The sequence below is a fragment of the Gadus macrocephalus genome, chromosome 21 (assembly GCF_031168955.1).
Source record: "Gadus macrocephalus chromosome 21, ASM3116895v1".
Classification (NCBI taxonomy): domain Eukaryota; kingdom Metazoa; phylum Chordata; class Actinopteri; order Gadiformes; family Gadidae; genus Gadus; species Gadus macrocephalus.
In genome coordinates this window covers 18,683,510-18,705,558 of record NC_082402.1, presented here as the reverse complement: position 1 = coordinate 18,705,558, position 22,049 = coordinate 18,683,510, and the positions used below count along the sequence as shown (strand labels likewise).

The 22,049-nt window shown below is 41.3% G+C and overlaps 2 protein-coding genes across 19 annotated transcripts in view; one reads left to right on the top strand and one right to left on the bottom strand.

The window, feature by feature from the left end:
• ift172 (intraflagellar transport 172) overlaps positions 1–22,049 on the bottom strand; it is a 516,193-nt gene that overhangs the window by 220,539 nt on the left and 273,605 nt on the right. The window lies entirely within an intron of this gene.
• afdna (afadin, adherens junction formation factor a) overlaps positions 1–22,049 on the top strand; it is a 114,436-nt gene that overhangs the window by 37,133 nt on the left and 55,254 nt on the right. For 11 of the 18 annotated variants that reach the window (XM_060041890.1, XM_060041891.1, XM_060041886.1 and 8 more), the window contains exons 4-11: positions 3,362–3,519; positions 3,611–3,768; positions 5,071–5,228; positions 10,211–10,295; positions 13,946–14,098; positions 20,296–20,340; positions 21,098–21,192; positions 21,576–21,826. In XM_060041890.1, coding sequence (XP_059897873.1) covers positions 3,362–3,519; positions 3,611–3,768; positions 5,071–5,228; positions 10,211–10,295; positions 13,946–14,098; positions 20,296–20,340; positions 21,098–21,192; positions 21,576–21,826 — 1,103 coding nt within the window. The remainder of the gene's footprint in view (positions 1–3,361; positions 3,520–3,610; positions 3,769–5,070; positions 5,229–10,210; positions 10,296–13,945; positions 14,099–20,295; positions 20,341–21,097; positions 21,193–21,575; positions 21,827–22,049) is intronic. The other 7 variants (XM_060041895.1, XM_060041894.1, XM_060041900.1 and 4 more) reach the window with 2 other exon arrangements.

Sequence of the window (22,049 nt, the reverse complement as noted above, 5' to 3'; positions counted from 1 at the left end):
AACACTGAAGGCCCTATCTCCCATGGTCCTCAGTTTGGTTCTGGGTATGTGGAGGAGGTTAGAGTGAGTGGAGCGGAGGGAGCGTGTTGTGCTATGTATGTTGAGAAGTTCTTTGAGGTATGGGGGTCAACTACGTCAACTACTTACTATACACATACTCCAGACTTTAACATGTTGAGGTTAATACATTCTTCAGTTAGCCAGGGCATCATTTACACGTTCATTTCAATGGATACTTTGGAAGGTAACGCAACAAATTAAGTGTACTTGAATTCATTTAATTGGGTAATTTTAAAAACAATATCACAATATATATTTTTATTTGGACAGTATCATCTATATTTACATCTATACATAAATTAAGCAAAATACAGCAATATTTAAATGTCGTACATATTGAAACATTAGTGTACCCACATTTTTCAGTGTTATGGGACCAAAAAGCTAATTTTCTTATTTATATTGCTGTTTATAGTGCATTTCAATAAATTTGAATATGGCTGCTAATTGTTAAACAGGTGGACGGGTATTATTCACCTGTCGAACTCATTTAAATTAATTTGAATTCTACAAGTGCATTTCAATAAATTGTTGTGGAAAAGTTAGGTAATTTCAATAATTCAATTTTAAATGTGGAACTTGGATATTATATATATAAATTTGTATGAGAAAAAATGTTAAGCCTTCATTTGTTGAAATCCTGATGATAATGGCTTACAGCTCATGAAAACCCAAAATTCTGTATCTCAGAAAATGTATTAATCAGCTCTAATCAGCTAATAACCTGTTTCCCGAGCCTATTAATGGTTTCTCAGTCTGGTTCAGTAAGCTTCAAAACCATGTGGAAGACGGCTGACGGCTGACAGTTATGCAGAAGACAGTCATTGACCCCCTCAAGAAGGAGGCTAAGCCTCAAAAGGTCATCGCCAGAGAAGCTGTCTGTTCACAGAGCTATTTCCAAGCATGTATTGGAGTTTCCACTGCCAAAAGTTTTCGCGTGATGGCAGCCAATCGGCGTTCAACAGTGTGGCCACTGAGTGACACGTGTAACGTAACAGCCAATCAGCATTCAACCGGCAAACTCAGTGCAGTGCAGTCCGGGGTGAACTGCAGCATGGAGGAGAAAGTGATTGTTGCCGTTTGCGACTCCCGGAGCTCTATATATATAATAGTATATAATAAAATATAATTGTATACATAATATCACGGCCAAAAGCTCTGTGCGCCTCTGGATGGCCGTAGCGCGGGGAGCTCTCGTAGGGATTGGGCTTCTTCTGGTTTGTTTACCATTGTTGCTATGGTTTCCGGTCTTGTGTGTAAAAACGGTTTATTAGGTAGGCCCATCTAATAAATCTCATCATAATCAATACTTCATTCCCTGCCTCTTCCGTGGTCATTACAATATTATGAATAGACTGCGACGGGTTCTCCAACGTCTCTGCCTCTTCCACAAAAGGGGAAGACATGTGGTGGTTATCTGGGCCATGGTTGAGAATGAATTGGCATGAAGCACCGTTGGCGGCCAAAACTTGTGGCGCGACAAATTCGTCCAAAACTCGCACAGCGACAGATTATGATTTCTGGCGAGACAAAACTTTTGCGACAGCGCGAACGGGCGACAAATGTCACGTTTGATGTGATCGCACAGTTAGAAAACTGGTTTGTCGCACAGTGGTCTGGCCCACTTTTCGTTTGGAAATCAAAGTCCCAGAGTTTGGAGGAAAAATTGAGAAGTTGCTTGAAATCCAGTGTGACGTTTACAGTCAGTTGTGATTTAGGGAGCAATGTCATCTTCTGTGTTTTACCAAATCATAAGTCCACCAGGCCGTCTACGGGAAGTTTTAGAGCACTTCATGCTTCCTTCTGCTGACAAGCTTCGTGGAGATGCCAATAACATTCTCCAGTAGGACCTGGCACCTCCCTACACTGCCAAAAGTACCAATACCTGGTTTAATGACAATAGGATAATTGTGCTTGATTGGCCAGCGAATTCGCCTGATCTGAACCCCATAGAAAATTGACGGGGTATTGCCAAGAGGAAGATGAGACACAAGACCCAAAAATGCTGAAGGCCGCTATCGAAGCAACCTGGGCTACCATAACACCTCAGCAGAGTCAAATGCTGATTGATTCCATACCATGCCGCATTGATGCAGTAATTCATGCAAAAGGAGCCCCAATCAAGTACTGAGTGCATATACACAAACATACTTTTCAGAAGGCCAACATTTCCGTATTAAAAATATTTTTCTTTTATATTCTAATTTTCTGAGATACTGAATATGGGTTTTCCTTAAAAATGTCAGCCATTATCAAGATTGATACAAATAAACGCTTGAAACATTTCATTTTTTGGTGGAATGAATCTAGTTTACATATTTAAATGTAATCATTGAAATTATTAACTTTTCCACAACATTCTAATAAATGTAGATGCACCTGTATGTATGTATGTAAGTATAAGAATAGGAAGGGTTACCAGTTTCAAAATAACCACCCTTTATTGTTGTAAATCAATTTCATGAGGTCAAACATATTGAATAATAAACAGTAAAAAAGGGCATAATAGGGCCCCTTTAACACTAGTAGTTTCAATACAATTGAACTACATTTGACCACCGCGTTAATTTTGACCGCCCAGACCCGTTCTTTGTGGTAGTGACGGTAGATAGATGGTAGATAGTACTGCACTGTGGCAAGAGTCTGCAGTCTCTTGACTGCTTTTGACGAATAAATAAAAACCTCAACATGATGTACCTTACTGTTCAGATGCTTGTAATGTACTTAAAGACGGGTTACTCCACGTAGATACCGAAATCAAAAATAGTTCTGAACACATGCTGAGAATGCCTGTTAATTTAGGTGTCATATTATTTGGTATAATGAGTGAGCTTATCATTTTTGGTTATAGTTGTATATGTTTGTATTTTGTGTTTTATTTGACTTTTGTAGTCATTGCTAGACCTGAAAGCATTAAAGTCACATTTATATATTCATTCTCTGCTTTTATCCAAAGCGACTTACTAAGACTAGTAAAACAAAAATGCAATAATATTGAATAAGGCCTATTGTATCGCATCCTTTGCATATTTAGGCTTTAAATAAAGCAACTTGGCACGCTATTCGTTTCTTAAGCTTTAGTATTTGATTGGATTTACAAACAAAACCCCACATTTCTTAAGTTTCACAATGGCATGCCTCAAAAAAAGTTGTTTGTAGAGTGCTAGTGCTAGATAATTACGAAACAGAAAAGTCTGCTCATGTTCCCTGAAGAAGTTAATCTTCAGATGTTTCTTGAAATTGATTCAACTTTATTAATGGTCCACCTAGCATTTGTACAAATTGACTGTTTTTGGAACAGAAGATTCAGAGCAATGGTCCTGAGAAAGAGAAGGACGGAGTTATTCAGAACTTCAAGCGCACCCTGTCCAAGAAGGAGAAGAAGAAGGAGAAGAAGAGGGACAAGGAGTTTGCACGTATCCCTGATGGAGACGAGGAGGCATTCTCAAGAGAGGACGGGTGTGCATCAAACCAGATTTTTCTGCCACATCATAGTACTTGTTTTTTCTTTCTGTGCCAAGAGAGCTCATCTATACGTATCCCTACCCAGGGACAGCCGGCTCGCGGCCGAAGTGTACAAGGACATGCCAGAGACCAGCTTCACACGGACCATCTCCAACCCGGAGGTTGTGATGAAGAGGAGGCGGCAGCAGAAGCTGGAGAAAAGGATGCAGGAGTTCAGGGGCAGTGACGGAAGGCCGGACTCTGGTAGGCACAAATCTGAACGCCCTTCTATCATCTGCCCCACTGATTCGGAAATGGTTTAACTGAATTTAAAATATTAGAACAGTAGTTTGAAATTGATTAAATGCACGTTGTGTAAGATTTAGTTGCGTCTAGCGTTGGGGTTGCCGATTGTAACAGAAAGGTTAACCCCCCCACCCCCACACCTCTCACATACCAACGAAGTAGGAGAAGCTACGGTGTCCTATACTGGCCAACAAGGTGCCTTTTCGGTACTTTCTAAAATATGTCATTGTCTATGACAGTATCCAGTAGCCAAGTGTCAAGTCACTTGATAGATTTATAAATTGTATTTACTTTTTAGTCTATAGTGATTATGATCAAACTTTAAAAAGGCATCCTCTCTACAGCTTCTATTCTGGGCTACTCTAGAAAAATGTCTGGGCAATATGGCGGGCTCTGTTGAAGTGGACCCCTATTTAGTTATAAAAGTCTCTTTCTAAGGTAATGAATACCCAACAGTTCTTATTTTGATGTGATTTTACACTTATTAACACATACTTAGGAATATTCTATTCCATTCCTGCCTAGTCTGTTCCACTACATTCTACACACTGCATCTTTAAGTTTGTTCATGTGGTAGAATAGTTTCTAAAAGGTTTAAATGAAGTGTAATAACTGTGATTATAAGTATGAAGTTAAAAACATATAATAGCTGACCGAAGTGCAGGCCTTTTAAGAGTTGAAAAGTTGTAAGCTTCAATACATTTTTACAATTTGAATATAAAGGATTTTGATCATGCAAAATTGTATAAACTTCAGAATTTTGATTAATATTAGTAGAACGACCCAAAAAATAATTGGAATTACTTATTTAACAGAGCGGAGCACTCCTTGTGAATGTAGTGCTTTTTTTTGTTTGTTCGGGACACAATAAAATAACAATAAAATGTCTCCGTCCCCAAATGGCCATTACATTTGGGATTTGGATACATCCTTTTATTTTGTAGAATGTTGATACTGATGATGCTAACATGTCCTTCGCTACTCTTGTTGAGCAGCACACCAACTTATAAGTAACATGTCGACCATGAATGTAAAATCCTGTAGGTACATGGGACTCCCTTATTGCAAGATAATCAGAATGGTTTTAGCCTGGCTGAGCCGTTCCTGCCCTGCTCTCTACTTTACTCAGCAGCATTGGGAGTGGGATAGGGTTGCTGCTCGCAGGCCTGTTGTGATTGTCATGTTTCTCTTAATGCTGCCACAGTTAAACCATAACACCCCCCACCCCCTTCTGGCTCAAACTCTTGGTTTCCCTGGCAGGGGGTACTTTGAGAATCTACGCTGACAGCCTGAAGCCCAACATACCCTACAAGACCATCCTACTGTCCACCACCGACATGGCCGACTTCGCCGTTGTTGAGGCCCTGGAAAAGTATGGCTTGGAGAAGGAGAACCCGCGGGAGTACTGCCTTGCCAGGGTAACCAAACACAAAACCCAACACTCAAACATCACGCTACTATCACCACCAACATGCAAACACAACCCAACACTCCAACATCACGCTACTATCACCACCAACATGCAAACACAACATTCCAACATCACGCTACTATCACCACCAACATGCCAACACAGCACAACACTCCAACATCACGCTACTATCACCACCAACATGCAAACACAACCCAACACTCCAACATCACGCTACTATCACCACCAACATGCAAACACAACATTCCAACATCACGCTACTATCACCACCAACATGCCAACACAGCACAACACTCCAACATCACGCTACTATCACCACCAACATGCAAACAAAACCCAACACTCCAACATCACACTACTATCACCACCAACATGCCAACACAGCACAACACTACCAGCAGCATCAGGCTCATCATATTAAAGGCCCACTATGCAACTTCGGGCATTTCTTCGCCGTTTTCTTGGTTTTGGCACGCACATTTCTCTACACAGCGCCCCCTACAGCTTCGTAGTAGATATTTCACAACACTGTCGTAACAACTCGTTCGCGACCCTTCCCCATGCACTTCTACGTGAGCCATGTGCATTTGTTTTCAAAGAAGCCGGCGAATGCGTGGAGCCATGTCCGAAGTAGATGTTCATAAAGTGTAGGCAAGGTTATTCATTTTGAAAAGGGTGTATTTGTATTGCAAAAAACATAAATCCATCCTTTTTTATAGTTGACGTGGAGAATTTATATCTTAGATTATAATTGTTTTCTTAGGTTGAACAGAACAATCAGTGTAAGAGGTTTGGCCAACATAATAATCTAAATAAACAAGAACCTGGATTCTGGGATTCAGTCTGTATCTGGGGGACGAGACAGACGAACAGCAAAACACCCATGGAAACAAAGGTGTTTATATGGTTGCAACCAAGCAAGCTAGAAACATACAGGGCTCACAACAAAACGGTCGAGAAAACAATTTTTACGGGGCTCACAACAAAATGCTTGAGCAAACACATTTCTACAGAGACTATCAACATCAAGAATACCACGAAGACAAAGGCCACCCAAGGGTAATTTCAATTTCAAAAGCAACACGGCCGAGTCGGCGTCTTATTTGCAGTCTTTCTCTTTCAGTTCACGCTATTCCTGAAAAGCTTGCCCAACGTTTACTCGTGTCTGGCCTCTCTGCCGGTCAGTTTCCCTTTTCTCTTCTTCTGTTCCTCCGACATTGGGTTTCACTGTCTCTTTTTAGTCGGCTGAACTATGATGAATATAACAATCCCTTAGTGACTTGTGTTTATATCGAGCCGGTTCCGTGTTTGGGGGTCTGTGCCGTAAAGCAATTTGTTACTTCGCGAGACTCCCGCGAGAGTGGGCGGCGGGTCGCCGGCAGAAACATATTACTTTTCTCCACCAAGATGCGCAAGGGTGAGTCGAAACAACGAACAATCGAACAAAAATGTATAATAGAACCATCGCAATGACTCTTAGCCTGTTATATTAAGGTAAATCAAGCCAAAAAAGTTGCATAGTTCCCCTTTCACTCGTGTCTGATCTCTTTTCTGGTCCATTCTTCTTTTGTTCCACCGACGGTCTCCTCTTGGGTCCCTTATCAGTCGATTGATCCATGATGAATGCAACAATTGCCTCGCAACTGGCTGTTTACATCTAGCCGGTAACATGTTTGGGTGTGTGTCTGTGCCGTAAAGCATTTTCGAAACTACAATCTGACTACATTTTCGAGGATACTTCCGCTGCGTCACATCCGGATTGTGTCGGTCCGAACAGAGCAAGTTGCATATGCGATTTTTCACTGGAGAGGCGACATGGGTAAATGACACACCCACCAATCGACCCAGAAATGGATGCAGAACCATCAGCATAACTCTCAACCTGCATACTTAATGCAATTTTGGCTAAAAAAAGTTGCATAGTGGGCCTTTAAAGCATCCATAAAATAGCATGTCATGGCACTTTTAAGCAATGACCGCCACTTCCAAAGTTACCTTATTTTTTGCAGGCATTTTGTGGCTTGTGCTGGCGTGTTTTTGTTGCGCTCCGTCCAGGCAGAGGCTGAATGCGCCGCCCGAGAGGGTTTACCGTCTCTAGCAGTTGTATTATAACGCCACCGTTTTCACTTGCTCTTTAAAAGACAATTCCGACCATTGAGCCCCCTTTCTGGTTTGTCAAGGATGAAATAGAGTGGTAAAAACCAAAATTTGGATATTGGTCCTGTCTCCTGGCTAATTTCGAATGGCCCCTACCTGCTTCACAATAGCTGGCTATGTGCATTCAAAAACACCCCTAACGTTTTCAGAAATGTGAAACTCATCGAGTGGTTAGTGGTGTTTGTTGATGTTTCTCATCAAGTATCGTAGCGAAATACAGTTCCTGTCGTGTTCTATTTGGCATTTTGTAAATCAGCATTTTGTAAATGAAACCAGAAACGGAAAGGGGGGCTGGTTGTAGTCTTTTCGCTCGGTTCTCCGTATCAACAGTTGGCCTACAACCAAGCGAAAAGACTACAACCACCCCCCTTTCCGTTTCCATTTCCTGTCCGATTTCCGTTTCATTTACAAAATGGCGATTTACTAGCTTAGTCCTACCAGACTCTCGTACTTCATTTAATTTGCACAGAGAGTCTGGACCTACTCAATTGACAAACGTCAACTCACTTGAAGGCAGGTGTCTGTTAAAGTTTAAAACTATTGGATCTGCTGAGTGCCACTCTGGATATGCCATAACCAATCGCTAACGTTTAGCCGGGAATCACGTTGCGCGCAGGCGTTAAACAAACCAAACACTGTGCGTGAAGATGTCCGTCAACGAGAGCTGACTTTAATGTCATTGTTCTCAGCCACTCCCTCTGTTTGCTGTCTGGACACAGATAATTTAGACGGAGAAAACCCACTAACATACCACAGACCCAGACCTAGTACTGAAGGGAAATTCAAATTGAGCGGAAGTACTTAGGCGGGCAGAGCCAGGCTAGCGATTCACTAAATGCCAAATAAAACACGACAAACTGTGTTTCGCTACGATACTTGATGAGGAACATCAACAACCAACATTAACCACTCTGAGTTTCAGATTTCTGAAAACTAACGGTTAAGCGTGTTTTTGTATCCACTTACTCAGCCATTGTGAAGCAGGCAGGGGCCATTCGAAATTAGCCAAATACTCGAGACAGGACCAATATTCAAAATTTCGTTGTTAACCACTCTATTTCATCCAAGACTAACCAGAAAGGGGGCTCAATGTTCATATTACCGGAATTGTCCTTTAAGTTAAGACAAATTTGCAGACCTCTTGTATAACGCGGTTCTACTGCTAATTAATTAATGAAATCGCTCATCCCTAATATAAACAGAACACTACAAACACAACGCTCATGGATGAAAACTGTTTTTGCGAGACTATGGTGGGTGGACCTCAGACCCTCTAGGGGGGTATTTTGTGCCCTGGTGAACAATTTAAACATAAACAAATTTGATAGATTTTAATGGTGATGGCAAGGAACTTAAACTTAACCATCTAAATGAAGTTCTCGTGGACATTATTAAACAAACATCTAAACATATAAAACCTACATCAAGTCATCTTAATTAACCTCATATTTTACTCCCTGTTGAAGTGAGTTGTATATGCAAGAAGAAACCTTGTTTCTTATGATTAATGATTTCCTAGTATTGATATTATTTACATGACATTTGATCACACATCAGTTATTTCTTTAAAATTTTGCCATTCATATTATGCACAGAAAACCTCTATTAAATTGCTATGGGGGACTTTTATTTTGAAGAATTTAGTCCATTTCAGACCTGAAGTAGAATTGTTTTTTTATGATGGCTTGACACTGGTACATATAATACATATGTATTAACTAGTACCTGACTATAAGCGTTAAAAAACAATACAGCAGCTTTTTAAAGGTTATTTATTGATAAGAAAGCACAATAAAGTGTTTTCACATTGAACACTGGAGGCCTGCAGATGGACGATATTGAAAAGGTCCCTGCTCCGGGGGTATTACTTTCCAAAAGTACAGGAACGTTATGGTGGGGCTTGCTTCTGCAGCTGCAAATAAATCAAACACAGAGCTCTTATTGCGTCTATAGTGGTAAACAACATTTTAGACCCATAATTATCGTAATCTGTTACATTTATTAATCCTTCATCTTAATAGCAGTCGTGCTACACAACAATGTTTACTGGCACGTGAATATAGGTTGTATTTGATACAAACTTCCTCCGTAAGAGGGATATCCTTCTTTAGTTATCAAACAGGGAAACAACCTAACAAATGAACGTGCCAAAATCATGGATGTCATAATACCCCTCATTGCCATACTGCCCTTCGTTACATGATTTTACAGATTACAATTCAAATGCCACAATGATTGAATCCTCTTGATATATTGTGATGTTTTTACAACAAGTAAACATAATATATGATTTCCAGAAAACTTGTTTTCTGGGAAAGGGTTTTTTAATAATGTCTCCTTAAGACATATTTATATTATTTTTGGATAATTTGATGAAAGTACGGAGCAAATGTTCTCGTCTTCTTCCACTGCTGCGATTCTTAATAGAGATGGGAAGTGTTATATTTTTACATTTGTAAATCACATATTTTTGGTTCATTATGTTACTATGGCAGTAAAAAGTAGCTTTAAAGCTTTAGGAATGGAATTGAAACCCCGGCCCCCGCTCCTTGACCACCTTGACCAGGACATTTTCTGGGGGAAACACAGCGCTGCAAGATGGTGGGGTTGGCTTGTCACTAATTTATATACAAGTCCCGCTTCCTTATTTGACAGACTATTGCTGGCCAATGACTCAGGAGATCTGAGTGCAGGCAACATGGAAGAAAATTTAGCCGTGGTTAATTTGCATATACCTCCCACGTTGTAATGCTGGTTGAATTTAGTTTTTTCTTGTGTTTGCTAGTAACTTGTGTCTTTTTTTTCATGCAGCAAGATGATAAGTTAGGCAAGGACACGATACTGGATGAGACGGAATATCCACTTCAGATATTCAGAGACTGGCCCGCAGATAGAGGTAAGAAACAAAACATGGAAATAAACCCACACAGTTTAATTCACAAAGTTGACGATGACAATTTAATGGACTGATTAATAAATCAAGCGAGCACTCAACACTCATCAAAATAGCCAGTGCTGGAATTTCAGTTCTGCCTGCATCAGTTTGATTTGACTCAGGTTTAAAGAGTTCAACATTAATTGAATATCAGACAATATTACATTTAATGCTCCCCAAAAATAGTGGTAGTAGGTAAACGGCTATGTGAAATAAGTCAACCTTTTCAGCCACTGACAGTATCATACTCTGTCAAACGCAAATACCCTCATCAAGTGAGCGTCCATATCCATCCGCCATCCGTTAGAAGTGCAACAAAATAGGCCCCTTTTGTGTTGGGCCATGTGTCCAGTATTAAATGGATATAACTTTCTATTAATTATGGAATATATGAATGCTCTTCAGAGATAATTAGTTTGTTGTTGAACATGTATGTGGTTTAGACTATAGGGGTTTTGTGTTAATCATATATTTAAATTTGTACATGTAGGTTATAAAATAACACATCCTTTGTTAAAATGTGCATCTGAAACAGTCCTGTTAGTGTGCCATCCGACATACGCCCACAATAACTACCATGTTCATCAGGTTCTGGTAAACTGCTCGAATCTTGGCATCAACAATTTAAAAAGCATCTAAATCTTGAATTGAGAATTCGTATAAAAAAAAATGTTTTTGTTTTTATTGTAGTGAATTTCTGTTTTCTATTTAGTAGGGCTGTAAAGTCATGGTCAGTTGGTCGATTGGTTGGTCGATATTCACTTGTTCGGTCAAATCTAATTGGTTGAAAGATGGCTTGAAAATGGCTTGGATTAGGAAGAAAAATCTTCCTAATCGATTATTTTCAGCTATAAAGAGTAAGAATTAACTTTTATTTATTTTTTTTGGAATAAAACTAATATTCAAGGTTACTTAGTTTCTGTTATAATAATCGTTTTAGAGACTAAAAGACGAAGACCGGATGACAAAACACCGGCTTTAACGACTTTGAACCCCTTCGACTATGACTGCTGGTCGCAAGTCGACCGGCGAGGCGCTCCGTGGCCGTTCTGGTGTGAACCCCTTCTCATTGAACCTCTGCTGTAACCCAGTCGGATTTGGTCCATGATCGTATTCTTAAAACCACGTACTTCTACCAAACGGCACTACCAAACTTAACTCAAACAGCAAATCAATTAGAATATTCTAGAGACGACGTGCAATCGATAAGTCACAGAGTTGGTCTAATTTAAATCTATTTTCTTTTGTTGACCACAGCCCTGCAATTTAGTTTAATCTTCAGGGCTTCTGTCCTTTCCATTTCTTTTTAATTTTGCCCTACCGCTGGTTATGATGTAAAAGCTGATGGTGCGCCTCTTTTTTAAACGGCGCAGCGTCTTTATTCTTTACAGTAGTGGTTTAGCGCGTGAGGAGACGCACACTCTAAGTTAACATTGCAACTCAGTGAAGACAGATGAGCGAGTTAGAAAAGACGGCAGAAAGAAAGATAGCAATACAGGTAGAGAAAAAAAAGGGCCTGAGACAGACGAGTGACATAGATAAAGAGAGAGATACAGACGAGTGAGACAGACGAGGGACGTAGATAAAGGGAGAGATGCAGACGAGTGAGTGACAGACGTGTGAGTGACAGACGTGTGAGTGACAGACGAGTGAGTGACAGACGAGTGAGTGACAGACGAATGACATAGATAAAGGGAGAGATACAGACGAGTGAGAGACAGACGAGTGAGAGACAGACGAGTGAGTGACAGACGAGTGAGTGACAGACGAGTGACATAGATAAAGGGAGAGATACAGACGAGTGACACAGAGAAAGGGAGAGATACAGACGAGTGACACAGAGAAAGGGAGAGATACAGACGAGTGACACGGAGAAAGGGAGAGATACAGACGAGTGAGACAGACAAAGGGAGTGATACAGACAAGTGAGATACAGATGAGTGAGACGGAGAAAGGGAGAGATAGACGAGTGACACGGAGAAAGGGAGAGATACAGACGAGTGACACGGAGAAAGGGAGAGATAGACGAGTGACACGGAGAAAGGGAGAGATGCAGACAAGTGAGATACAGACGAGAGACGGAGAAAGGGAGAGATACAGATGAGTGAGACGGAGAAAGGGAGAGATACAGATGAGTAAGAGATACAGACGAGTAAGAGATAGACGAGTGAGACGGAGAAAGGGCGAGATACAGACGAGTAGGAGATACAGACGAGTAAGAGATACAGACGAGTGAGACGGAGAAAGGGAGAGATACAGATGAGTGAGACAGAGAAAGGGAGAGATACCCGTGACTGAGACGGGGATAAAAAAAGTTTCAAGGTGAATCACCATTTTGAGACAAAACATAAAGGTTTCTGACAAACTGACCCACGCAAAAGTGAAGTGATTCTCCAAGCCCAATAGGACTAGTTCACCAGGATCCTGAGCCACAATTTCACAACAACGTGCTCTTGAGTGGTCCCTTCAGAGTGGCTCGGCTTTTGGGTTAATATAAAATGCCATTTGGTGATGGAGGAGTGGTCAAATAGGTGTTGTCATGAATTTATGAGTGCAGGTACTTTATTTTAACATGCACAATTTCACATTTTATTTGTTTTCAGTTCTATGTTGCGTGATTATAAATATTGTCAACGTTTTTTAAATCATACTGAATACATTTGATTTGACAGTCAGGTATTGATTAAATAGAGATGTTGATACAACTACTAGGCTACTTGAATATATATCATACTAAACAGTTAGACATTATGATCTTCCTGACCTTTGCTTTCTCTAACTGGACCTCTTTCTAGTTGTGTTGAATGCCCCTGTTCTATACTTAGTTCTTTGGAAAGACCTCAAATATTGAGGCGTGTTTTCAGATTAGCACAGTTCCCTCTGTGTTCCCACATATGGTGAATGGTACTGTCTCTCACTACCTTTACCCCCTTCCCATCTGACACTGCCTACTCCTGGTCTTTCGTAATGACCGCTATCATGTTTACTGATTCATTTATGCCGCTTTTCCACTGCATGGTACCAGCTCGACACGACTCGACTCGACTCAGCTCGCATTTTTTGCGTTTCCACCGCGAAAACATGGTATCTGGTACCTGAAGTGGCTGCTTTTTCTAGTACCGCCTTGCTCTAGGTTCCAAGCGAGCTGAGCCGATGCTAAAAGGTGACGTCGGCAGACGGCCGGCCACTGATTGGCCAGAGAGTGTGACGAAGTCACGAGAGCGACATGGCAACCATGCTGGTAACAGCCATAGCAGCGCCGCAGCCAACATATTCCACTTCTTCAACTTCTTCAACATGCCAGCTAATAATACGAACACGAATACCATCGCATCGATGTCCTCCATTGTTGTTATGTGGGTTCTGTCCATGTGTGGGTTGCGTAGGTGTTGTTTGCGTCACGTACAAAAATACGTCACGGCCCTTTCGCGCAGCCGACCGCGCCCACGTCCAGGAGGTACTATTTGCGGTGGAAAAGGACCCGTGCTGCTACCGTGTCGTGTCGTGTCGTGTCGAGTCGAGCTACATGTGCGGTGGAAAAGCGGCATTAGTTATATTTTGTGTAGTTAAATATTGGTCATTTGCTTGATAGTGTATGTGTGTGTCTCTAGGAGCGTTGGTGTTTCAGCTGAAGAAGAGGCCACCTGACTACCAGGGAAGGAAGGGGAGGAAGGTGGAGGACAAGATTCAGCGGGGGAGAGACGGCTCTCTGCATGGCTCCCTTCCCCCAGAGAAACTCCCTTACCTGGTGGAGCTGAGCCCAGGTAACTGCTGGCATCAATTGCAGATCCTCCATTGTTCCTGTTAGATAAAGAATCTCCCTGGGTTATTGCCCCGACTGGCAAGTATATGGGCCAGCCACCTCTCACAAACACGACTTCCCATTGGGTATGACATTCTTCCCTGGCTGCCATACAAACAAGAATGAAGACCCAAATCCGCTGTCCTTCAAAGTTCAGACTGCCAACAATGTTAGCTGCTGAATTTGGAGAGCTTTGGTACCATTGTTAATTTCTTGATGTGTTCAAATTATGTGTCCACAAGTGACAAGTGAAACTAAACGCACAGGCCTATTTAGTGGAACGCTAGCTGTCCTTTTGCATTTTGTGCGGACATGATATGCCAAAATGGTCTTGCATGTGCACTGCATGTTTAGTTATTTTGGCAATATTTCAAGGGGCTTGAACAAACGTTGGTCCTCACTCCTGACTAATAGGAGCAGTAGGGGAACTTCTGAATGACGGTCTTTAAAAGTGAAGAGCTGTTTTTAAAGGAGAAAATTTACCTTTTTAGTTCTTAAATAAATTAAGATGAATAATTTGAATTAAATTAAATAATCTAGTTTAGGGCTGCAACTAACGATTATTTTAATAATCTATTAATCGGTCGATTATTTTTTCGATTAATCGATGAATCTGATAAAAAAAGTAACATTTGTAATTGCCGCATCTTTATTCAAAAACTGAACAATACTTCAAATTCACAGTGCAGACTGAAGTGTATAAACACCAGGTTATTGCTCCAACGTCCCGGAACTATGTAATAATAAATAAAAAAAAAATAAAAAATTACTGGGATAACACAAAACAAACATACAATGTATGATATATATTTTTATATATATATACAGGATATAAGGGATGTCCATGGTTAACCTGTTAACCGATACGATTTTTCACTGGTAATTACTAACGGTTAAAAATAAATTAAATCATCTTGATTTCTCTCAGGTGACAGGCGATAGTTCATTTTTATTGATATTGATACCATTTTCGAGAGTCCTTTACAAACCAAGTCTTTATTGATACCACTATTGATACTTATCTATTCTTTTCTGGAAATAGAACTTGTATTATTGCTTTAATTGCTGCTAAGATGATCATGACTCAAGATAGGATGTTGAACAGGTTGTAAATCCATCTTTACTGTCTTTTTTATGTTGCTGGGAAAGTTTCGCCAAAATCTCAAAAAAAACAAATTGTGTTGCATGAACACATCAATCATATTACTGAGCCGACCTGAACACATCACATTTGACACTGTTGGCTACTTTTTTTTAAGCTAACTAGCTCTATATCCTGCTGATTTTAACATGGATTTAAAAACTGGATCACTATTTTTAACTGACGGGACTTTCTACACCGTCCGGTTGTGTGATTACTACCGCTGCTTTGAATGACTGTTGATGCACGTGGTGCCGAGCCCGTCTGCACACCGTCTGCAGCAGCAGCAGCTGACAGTTTTCGGTTGGACTAGACGGATACTGAGTTGGAGGAGTTTTTTTAACCCAAAGACAGTGAAGGTACGACACTTTCATATAGGCCTATAGTCCAGTGTTAAGATATTACCAAAATACAAGCTGTGGTCGCTCACACTAAAGCTCGCTGTGGGCGTGCATGAGCCATGAACCAACCTGTCGGCGGCTGGCTGTAAACAGTGTCGCGCCTACGAGTGATGTATTAATTGCGCGACTCAACGAATCGATTACCAAATCCGTTGCCAACGCTTTTAGTAATAGATTTTTATCGATTTTATCGATTCGTTGTTGCAACCCTAATCTAGTTATGGTTCAGTATTTCTTCTATAATTTATTTTTTTACAAACAAAAAGTATTGATTTGTATTGGTACCGGAACCAATCCAATAAATACATGAATATGTAAACTACTTCTGCATATCCAAGCAGAATGAGTAGTTTTTATTGGTTGTATAGGTATTGGGCTGGAACCGCACCAGCGACGGTCCAAAAACGGAATAAAACAAGCCAGGGACCCAGACAGTCCATGCATTTGCTAAATTCAAGTTCTTAAAAGACCCGCAGCAGCGGGACCTGCTGCTACCAACAACCTTTTCTTTCGTTTCCAAAAAAAGCTCAGAAATTACTTTCAGTTTGACATCTCCAGCCCATGCATGTTGATGTTAATCAACGGTAGAATATCAATTTTTGGAGTTTTGCACAACTGGAAAAAAGTTAATGAGTGGACAAATAAACAGAGCAGAAACGATTAAACGACAACGAAAACTAGACATGTCGCATCATGTGCATTTTTTAAGAAAATATGCGTACATAGTCAGATTAAGACCCCTAGATAATTCGATTGACGCTCGCATTAATCATGCATGTATACTCAATCGCACTGGAATCGGATTTTGCATTCTACGCAAGTTTTTTTCCAGGTGACGTGAAACGGAAGTAGAAGGCAATGATAGTAGTTGTTGTCGCTGTCAAACAGCAAACAACACGGTTGAGTGGCCAAGAAGCAAGAAACACTTTTGGCCAGACAAGGAGACTCGTTTCATGCTGTACCAGTTAAAAGACATGCACATTTTACAGTTCATGGATGGGAGGAAGACTAGAAACTGATTTATTTAAAAAGGAAGAAAATGGAGGAAGCCAGTGGCTCTATTACCACTAGTTGTAATGGGTACAGCGCCACACATCATACCAGGGTATGACATGCTTCGGCCAATGAATACATTTTCTCACTCGCATTTATACTCGCACAATTGCGGTTGTCCAATTGAGGAGCATAGTCGAACTATTGATGTAATCGGATTAAGAGGTGCATGTAGACGTACAGAGTGGTAATTGGAATTTTAGGGTTATATTTCCACATTAACTAAGGGGGAGGTCCTTGAAGAGGAACCACATTTTAGGCCTTGGGGGTTCTCTGAATTGGAATTGTGATTTATTGAACAATACCAAATTATACATAATGCTATTTTTGCATACATTGGCTATAACTCACACTTTTACATAATCAAAACCAAAATATTACCATAAGGTGGTTTGGTGTAAATACCTCCAAAAATGAAACCACACTAAAGACCTAAAGTTTGTAAAGGCTGCATAGACAGTTTCAAGTCTTTCAAGACGGGGAGAGTGTAGCCCACTCTCCAGTGAGATGCAGGCTGGTTATTCCTTTAACTGAGACCAATGAAACATTAAATGCAGGATAAGCATCAATTCTCTTTGACTGAACATGATGACAGCAGGTGTTTTTCCACAATTCGTCTTTCAGTTATGATGTAGGCTCATGTTATTGGTAGCTGCCCTCCAACAACAAGGTACTGCCTCTTCCTGCACTCGTCTCTCAATGGGCCACAATGGTGCTCGTCTAAATGTAACGGTTCTTGTGTTTATGGCATTTTTTTTGCCATTATAATCATTTTATAGCCTTTAGACGTGTGTGTGTGTGTGTGTGTGTGTGTGTGTGTGTGTGTGTGTGTGTGTGTGTGTGTGTGTGTGTGTGTGTGTGTGTGTGTGTGTGTGTGTGTGTGTGTGTGTGTGTGTGTGTGTGTGTGTGTGTGTGTGTGTGTGTCACCAAATATACGGTCATAAGCTAACTGAGTTGGACGAAATCAAGAGGGTAAAAAAAATAACATGATTTATTGTGTGTCAGCTGCACATTGAACTGTACCATCGGCATGGATGGCAAAACCTACAGGACAATTATTTCACGTTATCACATTTTCTCTTTCATGTTAGGGCCAACATTGATGCTAGGGCACAGACCAGGAACGTGGCAGTTTCGCCCTATTGAGCCGACCCTGGGTTTATAAAATTAAAGGAATATAAATCTATGTGTTTATTGAGGTAAAATAATAAATCGACACAGAACCTAACTTTGATCCCCGTGAGCTGCTATAGCCCTAATAGATGTATAAATATACATGAGGCCCTTATAAAGGGATAATCAGGGGGTCATTGAAGATGGTTTGTTTGGACCCCAATCAATTGTCTTCTTATCCATCATTCCACCTGTTGCAATTATAATAATAAATATAGATACGAGAAGCAATGAGGGGGCCAAGCAGAATGACACCATCAACTATTTTGGAGGACAGACATACTTGGTTAGGTGGCTACATGATGACAGTCTCAGTAATTTCACTGGTTATCACAATGAAAATACATTGAAGTTGCTTTATAAGGGCTGGAATAGACTTGCATACGACTACAGATCAGGGCAGCTATATGTATTCTGCGATCGTTTGGTAAGTTAATCGTGCACGTCGTCGCAATGTAACTCGACGCGTGCGCAAGAACAATAGACCAGAGTAGCCACAGCAACAACATAGGTCTACGTCAAATACACGGCCTTCAGCACTTTCAACATAAAAAAATAATAGATCGACTGGGATATGATCATACTCACTGTGACGATATTCAACATGGCGGCCGAATTCTGATGTTTCCATGAGAAATAATATGTAACCTATACGGGAGGTTTGAATGTATCACCAGACATTGAAAATAAATATACTCATATGAAGAAAAAAGAGTTAAACACGTCTTCATTAATTACAGCGCCCCCTAGAGGTCAAAGGTCCCTTTGATGAGTGTCCCCATGATGTCATGGGTCTATGTACCATGTTTGGTTATGGTATGTCAAAGGGCTGCTGAGAAATTGGCATACTTCCTTTTTGGGGGCTTTGCGGTCGAATTTGATTGGCTGTCGCGGCCAAACAGTTTTGAATGGAAAAATTGGACAAAATTTGTGAGAGGAGAGGCATTTTGAAGGTTTTTGATAAAAACCAAGATGTCGGAAAATCCATCATGGGGGAAAATGACAACATGGGTGTGTTGAATTCGACTTGGCCCAAGGATTCCAATGATGACTTGTTTGTGAAAAGTTTTAAGCATGAATGCATGCCCAACTTTGACCCGTTAGTGCTGCTAAAGCTCTTGAGCTAGTGACCCCAAAATTGCTTTAAGGGATCATTAGACTGTCCTGAATCAGTGTGCCAAGGCATTCTATTGGCTGCCATAGACCATGGCAGGATAATAATAATAATAAATATAGTTGCAAGCAACCATGTCGGGGTCCTACTATCTGACTGTTTGACCGACAGTATGACCGTATGACAGACAGTTTGACCACATGACAGATAGTATGACGTATGACAGATAGTATGACGTATGACCGACAGTATGACCGTTTGACCGACAGTATGACCGTATGACCAACAGTATGACCATATCACCAACAGTATGACCATATCACCGACAGTATGACCATATGACCGACAGTATGACCATACGACAGACAGTATGACCATACGACAGACAGTATGACCATATGACCGACAGTATGACCATATTACAGACAGTATGGGCATATGACAGACAGTATGACCACATGACACAGTATGACCACATGACAGACAGTATGACCACATGAGACAGTATGACCGACAGTATGACATATGACCGACAGTATGACCGTATGACGGACAGTATGACCATATGACCGACAGTATAACCGTTTGACCGACAGTATGACCGTATGACGGACAGTATGACCGTATGACGGACAGTATGACCGTATGACGGACAGTATGACCGTATGACCGACAGTACGACCGTATGACCGACAGTACGACCTGATGACACAGTATGACCTGATGAGAGACAGTATGACCGTATGACAGATAGTATGACCGTATGACAGACAGTGACCATAATAATCTGACCATATGGGTCAGACTCTGAAAGTTGTTCCTCATGACCAATGGTGCATGTATAACAAGTTTCATGCATGTGGCCAATCCTTTTTATCCCTAAGTCATTTCACGAGCTCTACAAGCTTGCCAATTTTCTTAACTTTTGACCATGTAATTTTAGAGATATGGCCGATTTTGTCAGGAAAAAAATTAGCAGCCTTCTTCCACCTTATGCCTTATCCCCTCCTGTGACCTGATGCACTGGGACATCTGTTGTGGGATCCTTGTTTTCTGGTGCTTGGTTTGCATGCTCGTTTTGAGAGAACGCGTACATGGGATTAACCAGGGAAATCATGGTATGCTTAATTTCTTTCCTCCTTGCTGCATTCTGACTCTGCTTTGTATGTCTTCCCTTTCCCTCCCCCATGCTTCCTACTGGCATGTTTTGTTGGTGTGTGTGCATACTTTTGTGTGTCTGCTTGTGCATGTGTTTCACCTGCCTGTCTGCCTACTAGGGAGAGGGAATCACTATGCCTACTACGCATATCGGCACCACGAAGGTAAACATGCAAATCCTCTCTCCTCTATCTCTTCTAACCACGCATCTTGATATACATCTCAGGTCCAGGGGGCTTTTCCCCACTATTCAGCCTGAGGTGAATAATTGTTTTAATAATTGTTTTAGTAATAATTGTTTTAGTACATACTACACGTGAACGCTCCAAAAATAAAAATGATGACACTCTGTTGGGATTCTTTTCTTTTTTTAGCGGTTTATTTGTTTTTATTAGCATGACGAGACGACCGTCACGTGCACTCCCCATTATCCCGAGTTTGAGATCTCAATCATGGGATATTTCCCAATATCCCAAGATGGCAAACCAATCAAATTGCGCCGTCTTAGGAGGTTCACGTGTAGCACATGTTAAAAATCTATATCCCCAACTCCCATTGTAGGCCAAGACAAAAGCGGGCCAATTATTTGTGCATAAGTTGTCGAACCCACGCACAGCATGCTCTGTTTCCCACTGTCTAATAGCTCACTAATGCTCCTTTGCTTCCTATCAAACATGGAATCTCCAACCACAATCATGTAGGCTAGCCACGGGCAGCCCAGATATACAAACCGTATCAACATGTCCCCCCTCACACGTAATACAAAAATGTATTTAAAGTTATTGGAAATGCTTATCTGGCACAATTTCAAAATTAGCCTCTAATACTTCCCGTTATCTCTGAAAAATTCCTGTAAGTTCTCATTTGTCCATTAAAAGATGTACCATATGACGCCTTCAGTAATGTATTGTTGTGATGTAGATGGCTCAGACTCCCGGGACAAACCAAAGCTCTACCGCCTGCAGCAAAGCATCACAGAGGTGGGCTCGGACTGCACCGATGATGGAGCCATCCAGGTGGGCTTACTACCGAAGCGCTTGTTTTGAGCTGCTCATGTGTGTTCTTTAGCTCTGATAGAGTGGCCTCCTGGTCCTACTAGTGGAAAGAGCTACATAGCAGATTAGCAGGTATCGAAATACTGAACTCGGACTACCTTAACTATCCAATGTTAATGTTGCCTTACTACTAGTAACAATTGTAGAGTTAGGGTAGGTCTGTTTGTGGGGTCGAACTGTGACTTCACAGCGCTACACTCTGTAGTTTCCGCTAGGGGAGAACTCGCAGGCTGCCCACCCTACAGAATGTTTTCCCACCTCAATTGACCGTGTTTTACCATTAATCGATAGAAAGCTGGTGAGTGAATTCTTTCTTCCACTTGATGCTTCACCTCTTGTCCCAGTTGTTTGGTCCGGGCCTCCTCCCTCATCACTGCAACCTGATGCACAGCGAGGGGCTGGTGACGGTCACCCCCCACGGGCCTGACGCAGACACCTTGGTGGACGGGCAGCGTGTCAACGAGACCACCGTGCTGCACTCCGGATCCACCCTCCAGTTTGGTGCCGCCCACGTCTTCAAGTTTGTAGACCCCGCGTACGATCAGGGCAGCAAACGAGACCCAGCCGGAATGATCAGAGGCCGACACAAGTCTGGGTGAGTGAGTGAGCGCTGTGAACTCTGTATACTGACTGGGATGCTGGGTACCGGGAAATCTTGTATGTGTGAGTCTGAAACTAGAAAATATGGTACTGGAATAAACCAAGGTGGAGATAGAATCGCTTTTAGATGAATAAAATTGCTGCCTTTGTGTTAATCTTGGGGTCTAAGTTGTGAGAATAATGCAGGATGAAGAGTTGTTTGAGCAATCACTGCAAGT